Source organism: Nematolebias whitei, chromosome 8 (assembly GCF_014905685.2).
Source record: "Nematolebias whitei isolate Nwh7 chromosome 8, NemWhi1, whole genome shotgun sequence".
NCBI classification, from domain to species: domain Eukaryota; kingdom Metazoa; phylum Chordata; class Actinopteri; order Cyprinodontiformes; family Rivulidae; genus Nematolebias; species Nematolebias whitei.
In genome coordinates this window covers 7,715,431-7,729,410 of record NC_056505.1, presented here as the reverse complement: position 1 = coordinate 7,729,410, position 13,980 = coordinate 7,715,431, and the positions used below count along the sequence as shown (strand labels likewise).

At 36.4% G+C, this 13,980-nt stretch overlaps 1 protein-coding gene across 3 annotated transcripts in view; it reads right to left on the bottom strand.

Moving 5' to 3' along the window:
• The window catches only part of ksr2 (kinase suppressor of ras 2), a 133,431-nt gene that overhangs the window by 31,917 nt on the left and 87,534 nt on the right, over positions 1-13,980 (bottom strand). For all 3 annotated transcript variants that reach the window (XM_037680879.1, XM_037680880.1, XM_037680878.1), the window contains 6 exons: positions 13,108-13,128; positions 12,740-12,849; positions 10,307-10,475; positions 9,442-9,483; positions 6,577-6,646; positions 431-479 (listed from right to left, as the gene is read on the bottom strand). In XM_037680879.1, the coding sequence (XP_037536807.1) occupies positions 431-479; positions 6,577-6,646; positions 9,442-9,483; positions 10,307-10,475; positions 12,740-12,849; positions 13,108-13,128 (461 nt within the window). The remainder of the gene's footprint in view (positions 1-430; positions 480-6,576; positions 6,647-9,441; positions 9,484-10,306; positions 10,476-12,739; positions 12,850-13,107; positions 13,129-13,980) is intronic.

Sequence of the window (13,980 nt, the reverse complement as noted above, 5' to 3'; positions counted from 1 at the left end):
CAAGAACTTCTGTGAAGGCTTATCAGAGCTGTACCGGCTGACACCAACATCTTTTCAGGACTATGGTGCTATCTGGAAGTGCTTCGTGAACAAATCTCACCATCTTGCCATCAAATGCATGTTTATAAATGTGCTTGCTGGTAGAGATGTTTTTTAATGTCTTAAATAGTGTTCTGACAAGGACAAGGTGTGAAGAAATCTTTTTTGTAATACCACTATCCTATCCTCATGGTCTTTTCCCCTTTTCTATCTAAACAGTATTCTGAAAAAGAAAAGGGGGCCACGCTGTGAAGGAGCAGCAGTAACGTGCACTCGGCCCATCTTTCGGACAACTGTACGAACATAATCTCACTTTATTTTGGTACAATGATAATAAAGCTTATTCTGATTCTGATTCTCAAACCAACAAAAAAAATCACAAGAAACTCACGTCAGATGTAGGTTCCACTTCGATTTGAAGTAAAGGGTTTCCCTCATTCCTAAAAGCAAGAACAAAATTGAAACTAAATTAATATGAGTGAAAGTATGAGCATACAAGACATTCCTAACAGTGTGGGTTTTTCTGACTGCAGTGGTTTTTGTTGTAAAAATGACCTCATCGGCTGTATTGGTGGGAAGTTTGACAGTTGTTACACCTTCTGAGAGCAGAGGCAGTAAACAAAGGAGTGACATGCTGGTAGTAGACAGCAATAACCTAACCTTAAACAAAAATGATGGTAGAGTTTCACTCATACTCTTAAATTTTTGAGATTCAAATGTGTAATTTTCAGATAAAAGCTATTCAGCAGCTCTTTGTAAAGTTCATTTTAAGTAATGTCAATGTAATCTTACATAAGTGCATATATTATTGTGTGAATGTTGATGCAGGGTTCACAACATTGTTTTGCTGTTTAGCTTAGTTTAGGTTTTTTTCCATACATTCTCTGCAATCTATTTATTATTATTATTATTATTATTATTATTGCATGCTTTGTGTGATTTTAGCTATTCGTACATCCAGCGTTTGGCTCATTCAGTTCAATTCTGTTTATTTATATAGTGCCAAGTCACAAGTGAAGTCATCTCAGGGCACTGAACAAATACATTCATATACATTGTAAAAACCAATTAGTAAGTTATTTATTTAAGGATGTCAGCAGATTGTGTTGAATCTTCTCTTCACAGTCTCCCATCCTGAGCAAGCACAAAGGAGACAGTGGGAAGGAAAAACTCCCTTTTAACAGGAAGAAACCTCCAACAGAACCAGGCTCAGGACGAGTGACCGTCTTCTTTGATCAGCTGGGGTTTGGAAGGTGATGCTGCTAGTTTTGTTTTTTATAACCTTTGTACTTTTGAAAACATTTAACTTTAAACAATATCTCAAGAGAGACACAGAAAAGCAATTTGTTTGGTTCACAACCTCTTTAGGTCCTTGAAAAACATTATTGCTTTATTTTTGACTTGTGCTTTTAGCTAATCTTTTTAATTTTAGCTAGCATTTAGCTACTTCTCACTTTTAAATACAGAGTGTCTAATTTTATCTTTAACTAACTTTTTGATGCTTTCAGGTAGCATTTTGCTACAGTTAGCTAACTTTTTTCTTTTAGCCTGTGCTTAGTTTTTTTTTTTTTTTTACTTTTTTAGCTAGTGTTTTTATTAATTTGACACCCAGAGTTCAAATCATTTGGACTTTACCTGACAGATGTTTTAAAACAACTTTCAGCATCAACACATTTGTATTATTTTATTTTAATAAGTAAGATTTGACCTATTTAGATTAATGTATATGAATGTTAGAGCCTTTTTTGCTTTTGTATGGAAATGTAATCTGTGCTGTTGTTTTATCCTGATCAACCCCGCTCCCAGCACTGATTGCTGATTGATTGCACCTGCACCTGATAAACTCTTAAGAGGTCTGACTTTTGAATCGGTTAATGTTGAAGAACGTTTGAAAGGCTGAAATATTTGCTGTTATACTTCCAGTGATGTGTTCTGTGCACCAGAATGCAATTAAATAAATATGCTGCAAAGAAAGATTTGATCTGAGCTGAGTGGAACGAGACTAAAGCTGCCTCTGAGCGAAAAACCTTTTCAGTCTACTTCTAGAAAGACACCAAAGACCAGCTATCGCAGTGATAGAAATCCTTTCGTTAAATCCAAGGTTCATTTATTGAAGCCACGTCAGTGATTTTGAAATGAGACATTTTTGCAGTTTCAGACTAATTCTGCAATTTAAATCAACATCAGAATGAGTCTTTTCTGGCACTGCAACATGACAAATAACAGAACTTTAAAGTTGCACCTTTTGTTTATTACCCGCTGACCACCGTATTTTTCAGCCTATAAAGTGCACCTGTTTTTATACATAAGGCACACCGGATTGTAAAGCGCATTAAGCAAAACGAACGGTCAGATAGGTCAAACTTTATTCAACTCATTCACAATAACTCTCAACATCATTCAGTTATCGGTTCGAGATCAGTAAGCACAACCAGAATTAATACATAAGGTGCACCGGATTATAAGGATCCCTGTCGATTTGTGAGAAAATTAAAGGATTTTAATTGCACCTTGTAGTCCGAAAAATACAGTAAGTGGGTAATGACTATGGCTTTAACAGACTACTCAAGTAATCTACACATCGATTCCTAGGACATCTATCGAGTTTTTTTATTTCACGTCGAGTATTCGTGGCGACGTCATTACGCTGCCGTTACGTCATTGTGTCATGTGATCCTCACTGGGCGTGGGTTACAAAATGGATTCCTCCAAGCAGACAGATGGAGCGGAGCAGGCCCAGTCTTGGCAAACAGGTAGAAATGCATCAATAGTCTGGAAATATTTCACTAAAGATGAATATTCCAGTTCAACTACCGTAAGAAAACAGAAAATGAATCAACTTCCTGACTGTTTGGAGCTTGGTGCGAACTGGTGTTGCAACATATTCTGTAACCACCGTATATTGTGACCGTAGGGGGCGGTGTTGTATGCACTGTTGCAGGTCACAGAATATGGTGTAACACCGGGTCCAATCGACCGAACCAGAACCAGCTTTCTTATGACCTTGTTTCACAAACTAAAAGCAAAAAATATTAATCTCTAAACCTATTTAAAAAAACTATAAACATATTAATCTCTAAAACTAAACCTAATGCGCACCACAGCTGGCGGTGGTGCGGGGTGGTCGTCCGCCCCACTGTTTTTAGTTTCGTTTTTGACGTACCGCACATTTCTTTAACTTTTGCAGTTTAATAATAAAAACTTAATAGTTTAGTTTTTCCTGTGACTTATTTGCTGTATGATAAATGGTAGGAGCATAAATATACACTCCCAATGTTTTGTTGGTCTTTTTTTTTTTGTTGTAAATAATGACCTTTTTCGCAGTTTTATTCATTTATTTATTTTTGTATCTTTAGATCCTATGATGTCATCAAGTATTTGAGTTCTACTCGAGTTTTATTATGTTAAAGTCAAGTTTAAATTATGTAGTCGTTCAACCCCTAGTAATGATTGTTTTATACCGATGTTTGTCTGTAGTGTTAGCAAAATGTATCTCAAACCACTGGATGGATTTTAATAAAACTCCCAAAGTAATCACTGGATGAACATTTACCACTGTATAGTCTTTGAAGTCAAACACTCAAGGTGGTCACACAGCTCAACAACTTTAGGAAAAACTAAAATGGCCGTTACTAAGTCAGTATCACAGATATTGAGTTAATTTCATTGGGGAGTGGTGGCGCAGTGGTTAGATAAGGTGGGCCTGTGATTGCAAGATCGCCGGTTTGACTCCCCGGACCGACAACGTCAAAATGTGGGTGGAAAAGGTGAAACTCCCTCGCCTGCCTCCGTCCTCACCTGCCCCACCCTGGGCCCTTGAGCAAGGCCCTTAACCCCTACCATCAACTCCCAAACAGGTCTCCCTTGAAAAGGAGTCCTAATGACTCAATGAGACTATCTGTATAAATGAAGGTTAAATAAAATAATAAAATAATTGTGATATTAGCTAAGATCCCCAACACATGCTCCAAGCGTGACATCTTACAATATACATGTTGGGCTTTTAATTTGATAATTTAAAAGTTTTATTCATCTACTTAAGCTTTATTTTCATTTACTGGTACTATTTTTTGGTGTGTGTGTAAATTGGATAAAGGTATTTCTTTGAACAAATCAAGTACTAACGACTGCGTTGCTCAGATCACAGTAAGAAGACGCACTGAGCTTCAGTAAATCATCTGAAGTGGCCCACAGACGCCTAAAAGAACAATGACATCAATGACATCAACCAGATTCATGGTGAAACTGTGAAGAGAATGAAATGGAAGAAACAGCCTTTTCTGACCTTGATTTTTTTAATCTCTTGTCATTTTATTACTTTAAAGTGCATTTTCACCCTGAGGCCCCATTAATTTTTGACCTCAGCGTGTACATTGTCACCTACATACACAGTGGGTGGTAGTGACATAACTAAAATGAACCCTCTTCTTTTTTCCAACCAGCCCACTTTGGTCCACACATTTCACTCTGTTACATTAGCCTGTAACCTCGAACAATTTCTTTGTGCTACATTAAAACTTGCTCACAAAGAAGCCCTGGACTCTGAATACTATCTACAGGTGAGACAACTCATAAAATAATGTGATACCTGCTGCGTCAAGGTCTCCTACCTAGCGCTTCGATCTCTACTCTAATGAGGGAATCCTGCAGGGCGTTGAGGTTTGAAACAGACCCTCATTAACCCTGGAATGAGGCCATTAAGGCCAGAGAAATCTTCTACCTGCTACCACAGGAGCATACAAAGATGCAGGTAAGGAGGAACAATAACATTAATCAGAATAAAATATGGGTTGTCAAACTTGGTTAGCAAAGCTACATTTGTCAAAACGTACAAACATTGAGAAATATTAATCTAAAGGGATTCAAAGGCACCAATTTACAATGAAGCTATTTTCTGGCCTCTGTTATCTTTTTTTAATAGATTTATCTCCTCCACAAGCTCATTTAATGATTTATTTAGCTGCATATTACAACTTAAATAATCTGGCATACCGTATTTTTCGGACTATAAGGCGCATTAAGCGAAACAAAACAGTCAGATAAGTCAAACTTTATTCAACTCATTCACAATAACTCTCAACATTGTTCAGTTGTAGCACATAAAATCGGTTCGATGGTCAATAAGCACAACTAGAATTAATACATAAGGCTCACTGTCGATTTTTGAGAAAATTAAAGGATTATAAGTGCATCTTATAGTCCCAAAAATACAGTATGTTGTTCTTATCCACGACAGTTAGTTTAATGTACAACATCATTTATTTCAATAATTCAAATTAGGCCTTTGAAACAATACATCCCTGAACAAAATGTGTTACACGTAACATTTAATAATTTTTATTGCGAAATGTTAAAATATGCATCAAGAAGTGTCGACTTGTGATCCTTTGCTTGTTTAACAAAACTGTTTCATGCAATTGTTCATTGCAAATGGTTTCTGCTACACAGCCCGAGCTAAATGTTTTATTCTTTTAGTCAGTAAATGACATTATTTCTTCTTTAGATTTATTTAAATTAAAAAAGAAAGCTAAACATGACACAGGGAAGAAGGTAAATAAACTGTAAAATGAATGTCAGAGTACACATAAGGGATTATGTTTTAATCTGTTTCATCGTAGTTATCCCTGCTAAAGAAAAAATATATAAGGTTTTGTTTAACGTCCAAATTTAAATGCGCAAAAACATCATTTATCACTTTGAACTGTGAAGCTCCTCTGCTGCATTATCACCATGTTTGAATTTAGCTCCAAGATGCAGAATATAATCTGCAGTGTCCCATTATGATGACTGTGGTAATAATTGTGTCAGTAAACCTCAAACAATCCAGTTATTTTCTAACCCATACACAGCTTAGTTGGATGTTTCAACACTATTGTTTCCAGACCTATATTTTGTTCTGAAGTATTACTTCTCAGTTTTATCTCAAAGCCGGCAGCCGTTTCAGAATTATGGCATGAAAATATCAAACGCAGCTCATTCTTAAACGAACATTTCACAATCTATGCATTCAACTACACATCAAGTAAAAAAAGTTACACAATTTGATTTGCTTTGGTTCAGAGACAGTGATGATATTTAGAAAATAAAACTAACTACTAATGATTAATCTGTGTGGATCATGAAACATCCCAGATGATCGTCAGCTGATAGGTGAAGGCTTTCTGGTCTTGTTTCCTGAGATAAATTGAGATGCTAATCTACTTAACATCTGGGTCAAAAAACATCTCATCACTTATCCTCCTTTTCCGGTGCTTTCCCACGACCAATGGCTTCCTCAAAGCATGGCTGAAAATCCACTTGGCATCCCAAGTGTAGCGTGAACTAAAGGCCATGCTAACATTAGTCTGAGTTGCCGTCATGTCGTCTCTCGCATTGAAATCGTCACCCAAATATCTGTGCTCCAATAAGTTTGACTTGGCCTCTGACCAGCAGCCACAGAGATGGAGAGAGAAGAGCGAGGAGGAGACAGAGGAGTCAGGCAGGCAGGAGGGTACAGATAGAGAGGGGCGATGGATGACATTGTAATATTCTACTTACCCGGGTTCAGAAAGGACCGGGTGCAGAATGACCTGCGGTGCTCTGCTGGGAGGCGCCTCTGGAGTAACATCTGGAAACACCCGTTACAACTCATCAGAAAATACACTTAAAGCTGGGTTTTGGGGAAAATATATATAGAAAAGGTAAATAAATGTTTAAAATTATCTATTCAAGAAATACTTTAGAGCAGCTAAATGTTTGCCATGCATAGTTCTGGGCCAGAACAATAACCTCACATGGACCATCAGAAATGCTCAAATGTGTCTTTGTTTTAAAGGAGGATTATGAGAGCTGGATTTGCATGTAAATGTTTTTTTTTTGTTTTGTTTTTATGCATTTTTGTTGTTTCAGGAAAACCCATTGGGTTGTCGTACATGAAAGTGCTACACAACTAAAGTTTCACTTGACTCAACAAACAAGCCCCATTACTGGCTCGTTTTACTCTGATGGGTGCAACAAGTGTGAAGTTTCAAAAAAATATTAAAAGGTGTCATTTATAATGCCTTACAGGGTGTACAAACTTTTTCATAAGTGGGCCAAAACTATCCAGATGAAAGGATTTGTGGAGCACAAAAATGTGAATTTAACTCCCCAACGTTTAATATTTTGGAGAAAGGATAAAAGTTTACTAACTTTCATGGAGAAAGTTTTAAACTGTTGTAGATCCAAAACATTAAAAGCCTCATAAACTTTTTTTTTTTTTTGTTTAATTAAAAGCCTTTTGGACCATTGGACGACCCAAAATCTGATTGAGGTTCTGAAAAGTCTTCCAGCTGTCAGTCGTTACAACAGATTCATGAAAGTTTGATAAAGTTGATCAACTCGTATGTAGATGATACCACATTATATTCATTTAAAAATGACCAATTTCCCTCTTGATTATTTTATCAACTGCAACATTTAGTCAAGTTTGATGAATCCTTACCCAAAAGTCTAATTTCTGGTAGAAATCAGTACATCTTTTTGGTGCTTTGTACCATGAAGTGAAAATAAAGATGTGTATTTTGTTTAATATTGCTCATTTTGAGAAGATTGTTTTTCATCCGTTTTGCTGTTAAATCTAAACATTATATAAAAAAAGGATTACCAGAGAATTTGCAAAAAGTCTGCATCGACCTCTTAAGCCTGCTGGACAAAATGATACCATTCTTAAACTGCAGCTGTGGGCCGCGAAAAAATCACTATAAGGGCCGCAAACGGCCCTCGGGCCGCACTTTGGACACCCAAGTCTTAAGAAGTGTTGTGTATTTGTGTTTTTTTTAACAGCTGCTACCAGAACAAAGAAAAAAAATTCCAATTTAAAACATCAAGATCAATTTGTAATAATTATAACAAAATGCAAAAATATTTTTTGTTGTCAGCTACGTGCTAATTGTTGTATGTGGCACCCTATTGTATTTAAGATTAATTTATTTTCTTATAAACACATCATGTTTTCTGTAACACTCAGTGTGACCTTACAAAAGTATATTTGTATCAACATTTAGTGTTTCCAATATTCTCTCCTTTAACATCACAAACATAAAAAAAACGTGACAATGGAAATTAATTAGCAGAACGTAAAATAGAATTAAGGATTAAAATGAGAATCACCCTTTTTTATTTGCTTCATTGTTACATTTTCGTTTAATGATGTGGTAAACTTTACGACCTTTCCATTTTAATCACGTGGATTTTTAAACACAGTCTCTTTAATAACTTCACGTATCAGAGTCAGAGAGTTTTATTTGTCATACACACCACGTGTGGTACATGTGGTGGAACGAGATTATGTACACAGGGTCCCTGTTACATCCCACAATAAAATGCAAAAGAAAAACAGCAATAAGTTCCAAGATATGAACTAAGAAAAACATAAACTAAATATACATTAACTAAATAACTAAATAGCATAAAAACAATATGCTGAACAGCATATTCACTGCATGTTAGATTCAAGCAGCACAGAAACGTCTAAGTGAAAAGTACTTGCCGTACTTTGAAAGCACTAATATTCAACAGGTAAGATGGAGTAAGGTCAGCGTTTGTGTTGTCTGCCTCTGAACGACGTGCCCTGAATGCTGCTGGTGTTGGCACGCTGTGACGGTTTGTGACATAAAGACACAAGCTAAAGTCTCTTTGCAGCGCATTGCATTAGAAACTGGCACAGACACCTCACAGCCACAGGGACTTGTTGTTTTTTTTTTTTTACGTGGAACCATTGTGAATGTTTTTTATGGACTTGCTTCAAAAACCTGCAAGCTGGATGGACTGAAAGCACTCAGTCTGGTCCAAATGGACGTACCACAGATGGCTCAAGTGCTTTTTTTTTTTTTTTTCTGTGAATCTTTACATTCTAGCAAAATGAGAATCTTACACAAATCAAAGTCTGATTGATTTATTTCACCTTTAGAATTTGTCTATGAGCACATTTTATATTATGCTGCACTGCTTATTTTCTAATCTCTTTTTCTTAAAAAAATGCAAGTTTTAGATTTATTAGCCCAAGACTTAGACAAAAAAAAGTGTCCATAGTGATAAGAACTTGTTGCTGCCAGCTGCACAGAAGGTTAATACATTTCCAAGCCCTTGCCTCTCCGGGTCTCTGTTAGTTTACACCTCATGCTTTTCCTCACACCACTCCACATTGTCCTGGCTGTAATAAGCTGCCAAATGAGCAGCTACTGAGTGGGGCTGGTGTTGACAAAAAGCACGGAGCCTGGGCTCTGACAAGTCATTAGGAACCCCAAGGAAGACAAGTGTGAGTGGGTGCAGGGACTGCGAGTCTTTCAGCAGCAAAGGTGAGAAATAAAAAGACTGCTACTGACATCAAAACATGTCTGGCTGCAGCAAAGTATGGGGAATTATTAATCGTGAGGTACTTACCAGGAAAAATGAACTGTTGTTTGTATTTAAAATAACTGGAGGCTGTAAAAGAAGAAAAAAAAGAGCTGAAGTTTTATCTAAAGTTATATGAACTTGTTGGACTTTCTGTTTGTAATTGGGTTTTAATGGAGACGTTAAAAAAATCAAATTTGCTTACAAATACAAACTGGACAGTATGTAATCATAAACATAGATATATTAAGATTAACAAGCCCTCACTGTATAATTGATTTGGCATTTAATGCTAATCTGTAAAATGTTGGAGTCCCACAACAACTAAGAAAGTCCTGAACAATTCTGGCCTGCACCAGCTGAGGAACAAAACCAGAAAATTCTGATTTAATTTGAATAATAAGCTATAAGTATGTATTTCAAACATAATTTGTCAAAACTTAAATAAAAAATATCAACATTTTCTCAGTTTTGTTAACAAGGAAATTGTAAAGGAATATATTTTTCTGATAAATTTCAACCTCTGTGAGAATTGTTTTGGGTTAAAGATGACTTTATTGTCATTCACATGAGGTGGAACAAAATTGTGTACCCAGTTACACCCAAAATAGCAAGAATATAAAAAATAAAAAAAGAAACGGAATACAAGGATCTAAAATATACGCCAAACAGCAATAATATAATATAATATGGTGTATTAAACAGCAGCCTGAACATCTGCATCTATTAAAGAAAATAAAATGAACCAAAAGTTATCAACAAGTTAGAAAGGTTGTTACCAGTTCGTTAATTTGATAAATACATAAATAGACCCACTCAGCAATGGGACTGGTATAAAATGGTGACATTCATAGAACAAGATATTACGTTTTCACACACAAAAGTCTTTGATTTAAAAAATAAAGTTTCCTACCTGTCAGGTTGAACTGTTTTTGTTGCCGCGCTGACTGTGGGGAGGGATGCAGTGGTGAAGGGGGGGTGGCGCTGCTGGGCAAGGGAGGAGCTGGGGAGGACGGAGTGGAGGAGGTGGTGGACGATGGGTTACTGCTGGAGTCTGGCTGGTATGGAACTGGGATGTGATCCTGATCATAAACAAACAAAATAGTCTAAACCCCCAAATAGTTTTAGTTTTAATAGCATTTAACAGCATTCATCACATTTTGTGAAAAAAAAAAAAAGACATTTTGTATTCAGAGTGACTTACATACAAGTCAGAAACACACAAGAAGTGGGCTTTGGTGTCTTGCCTGAGGAAGCTTATTTAAAAAGAACAAATTAAGGATCAAAGCAGCAAATTAAGGAAGAGCTAAATCATTTACCGAGCTACAGTATCCGCTCTTAAATCAAATAAACTCTTTAAATGGTTGAATTTAATTTTGAGCTTATCTTTTGGCATGCAAGACTTGTTTGGAGACTCAAATATATTTAACTGAGCATTTTTCCACTTGTAATATATATTTATCTTTTTCAGTAGCTCCATTCCCATAGATATTTATAAATGCACAAGTAATTACTGTTTTCAGACACAATAAGGATTAAAGTATAAGAATGAGCACAACAAAGGTTTCTTGTGGTCAAAATGATGATGTTTTGGACATAAATAAATTCACTTTAATTGTTTTAAAAGAGCGAACTTTGGAGTTTTTTGACATTCAAGTCAATGCCTATATATTCAAAAGGGCATCTTAGATCAATGCTGATTCCAGGAAGCTACACAAACAATACTTTTGCTCTTTAAACTGTATTAATAATGCTTTTGGTCCAACTCTGATACAAAGTTACTGGTTTTATTTTTAACTTGTCAGGCAGAATGTAGTTTTAATTGCTTTGTTTCAATATGAAAAGCAGAGGGCTGACTTAAACTTGCCTGACAGTAGTAATCCATCACAATGTGTTAAATGCTGACGTTATACTTTCCTGAAAAAGCAACATTATTGTGCTGCCTGTGCTTGTGAGCAAAGAGGATCCTCAAAATGGCAATTATACAAATGAGGATCCAAGAAAACAAGGTCTGCTAAAATCCCTTTGTATTACTTTTTTCAATATTTCACAAAAAATCACAGCCTGTGTTAAACTCTCCTTTTAAAATTAAGCTGAACTCTCTGTTATTTTATTGTATTAACAAACAAAAACCATTCATTTTAAATAGAGAGGCAGCCATGAAATTCACAGTAGAATGATTTTCATCTTGATCCAGGTCACAATGGATTTTATTATTTATTTATTTTTTGACTGAAAACCATAAAAACTCACTTACAGTATATAGAAGTGTGTATATATATATATATACAAATATATGTGTGTGTGTGTGTGTGTGCATATATAAAGGCATTTTAAACCCTTTCCACTCTCTTGCAATATTCTAAACAATGTTTCTAAACTCTAAAGCTCTAAAAGAGACAGAATGTCATGATTTCAGCTCCCTGCCTCCTCTGCTCTTTGCCACCTGCAAGCGCTCTTGGCCACGCCCACTTCTCCGCTCTGCATGCTGAACAGCTGATCAGCTGCAGCAGGAAGTTTGTCCTGCAGCAGTGTGGGTGCAGCAGGTGCTAAATCCATCCATCCATTTTCTTTACCCACTTATTCCATTTTGGGTCACGGGGGTCGCTGGTGCCCATGTCCAGCAATCACTGTGCGAGGGGCGGGGTACACCCTGGACGGGTCGCAAGTCCATCACAGGGCCACATAGAGACAAACGAGACAAACAACCATTCACTCTCTCACTCACACCTAGGGACAATTTAGAGTTACCAATCAGCCTAACATGCATGTTTTTGGACTGTGGGAGGAAACCGGAGTACCTGGAGAAAACCCACGCATGCACGGAGAGAACATGCAAACTCCATCCAGAAAGGCTCCTGGACCGGGGTTTGAACCAGGGACCTGCTTGCTGAGAGGCAGCAGCTCTACCAGTTGCGCCACCGTGCTGCCCCAGGTGCTAAATAATTCAAAATAATTTATTTTAAATAAAAATGTCATGCCGATCGTGCAGCTCATCCATCCTCACGATAGAGTGAGTCTGCAAAAAACGAACCACCAAGTAGTGAGGGACTACTGTATTTTTATACATCTGCTTAAGTTCAAAACTACACTCTTTGTGGACATTGTTGTTTCACAGTGGCAATCCTAATAATGATCTTTACTCCCAAGGAACAAAGCTTAATCTGTGAGGTGTGCCGCCTGCAACATATTCAGTGTATGAAAACAAATCCGTCTGTGTAAACTTCAATATTGCTGATGATATTTTCACACCATTTTCTTATCCACTGGGGGGGAAAAAGAAAAATATGACACGTTAGGCAGGTTCCACACATACTATAATCCATGCTTCATCCGTCATGCTTACCTTGTTGATTTTGTTGGTTTTGGGGAGCGTCTGACTGATGTGCAGGTCTGTGTACCTGAGCGGGTTGTTGATGTCACATGGCACTGATTCAGTCCGTACCAGACGAGCTACTACAGACAAAAAAGATAAAGAAACTATAAAGCATTTATAAAGTGCTGTGCAATACTGTGCCTAATAGCTGAAGGGGACTTTGGTATATGCACTGCTTCTAAAGTAAAACCTGTTCACATGATCCTTTCTTTAATACTGCTGGTGTGCAATCACATACAGAGTTATTATCAATACACTTCTTAAACAGAATAATAAAAACCCATCATGTTTGCCTACTAAAGTGAAGAAGAAAAAAAAGTCTAATTAGTGGCTTTTACCTTGAGTCGTTCCTTGGTTATCTTATTTAGAAAGAAACAAAGAAAAAATAGGACAAAACAATGTTATTCTCACAGTAAATGGAATGCTTTATTTTTTGATTTTTTTTTATTGGTGTCAGTGTCAGTAAAACTGATGTTTCACACCATTATATTTGTCAAGTATAAATCAATTAATTAATCAACAGGTAACCTTCTGTTTGCCTAAACCAGCAATCTGCTTTATTCTCATAAATGGAAACAAAACATAAATAAATAAATAAATCTCTCGTTACGAAAGCTCAGAAACTGGAAAAGGAATAAATGCATTAATAAAACGTGGATAGACGCGAGCGCAGGCTGAAGGCATCTGCACTCTATTACTTGGGAGCCGTGCGGGTTGAACAGCAGGTGGGCTGCTGCCGTCTTGCTGAAACGGGTCTTCATTGTAAAAGAAGTAGCAGCTTATGTTACTGAAGATCCTCTGAACAGACCTATTTCACTATTAACAACTCCATCACAAACATAAGTCCATGTGCACTCATGCACATATACATACACGGAGGCTCACAAATCATAATATTTCAAATTGTTCTTTGATTAAATAATTAAAATGGACTTGATTACCCTGTCAAGCTGGAATCAGTTATTCTTTAGGGTTTAATCCACTGATATGTTTTCAGACACAAAACAAATTTTAAGATATGAGTTTGTCTAAATCATTGAGGCCAGTAATAATTTTGGAAAGTTTTGGAAATGGAAATGATTAGAAAAATAACATTAAATTTAAATAATAAATACCAACTTGACTTAACAAATGTAAACAAAGCATGTTCCAGTAAAAAAAAAAAAAAAAATATATATATATATATATATATATATATATATATATATATA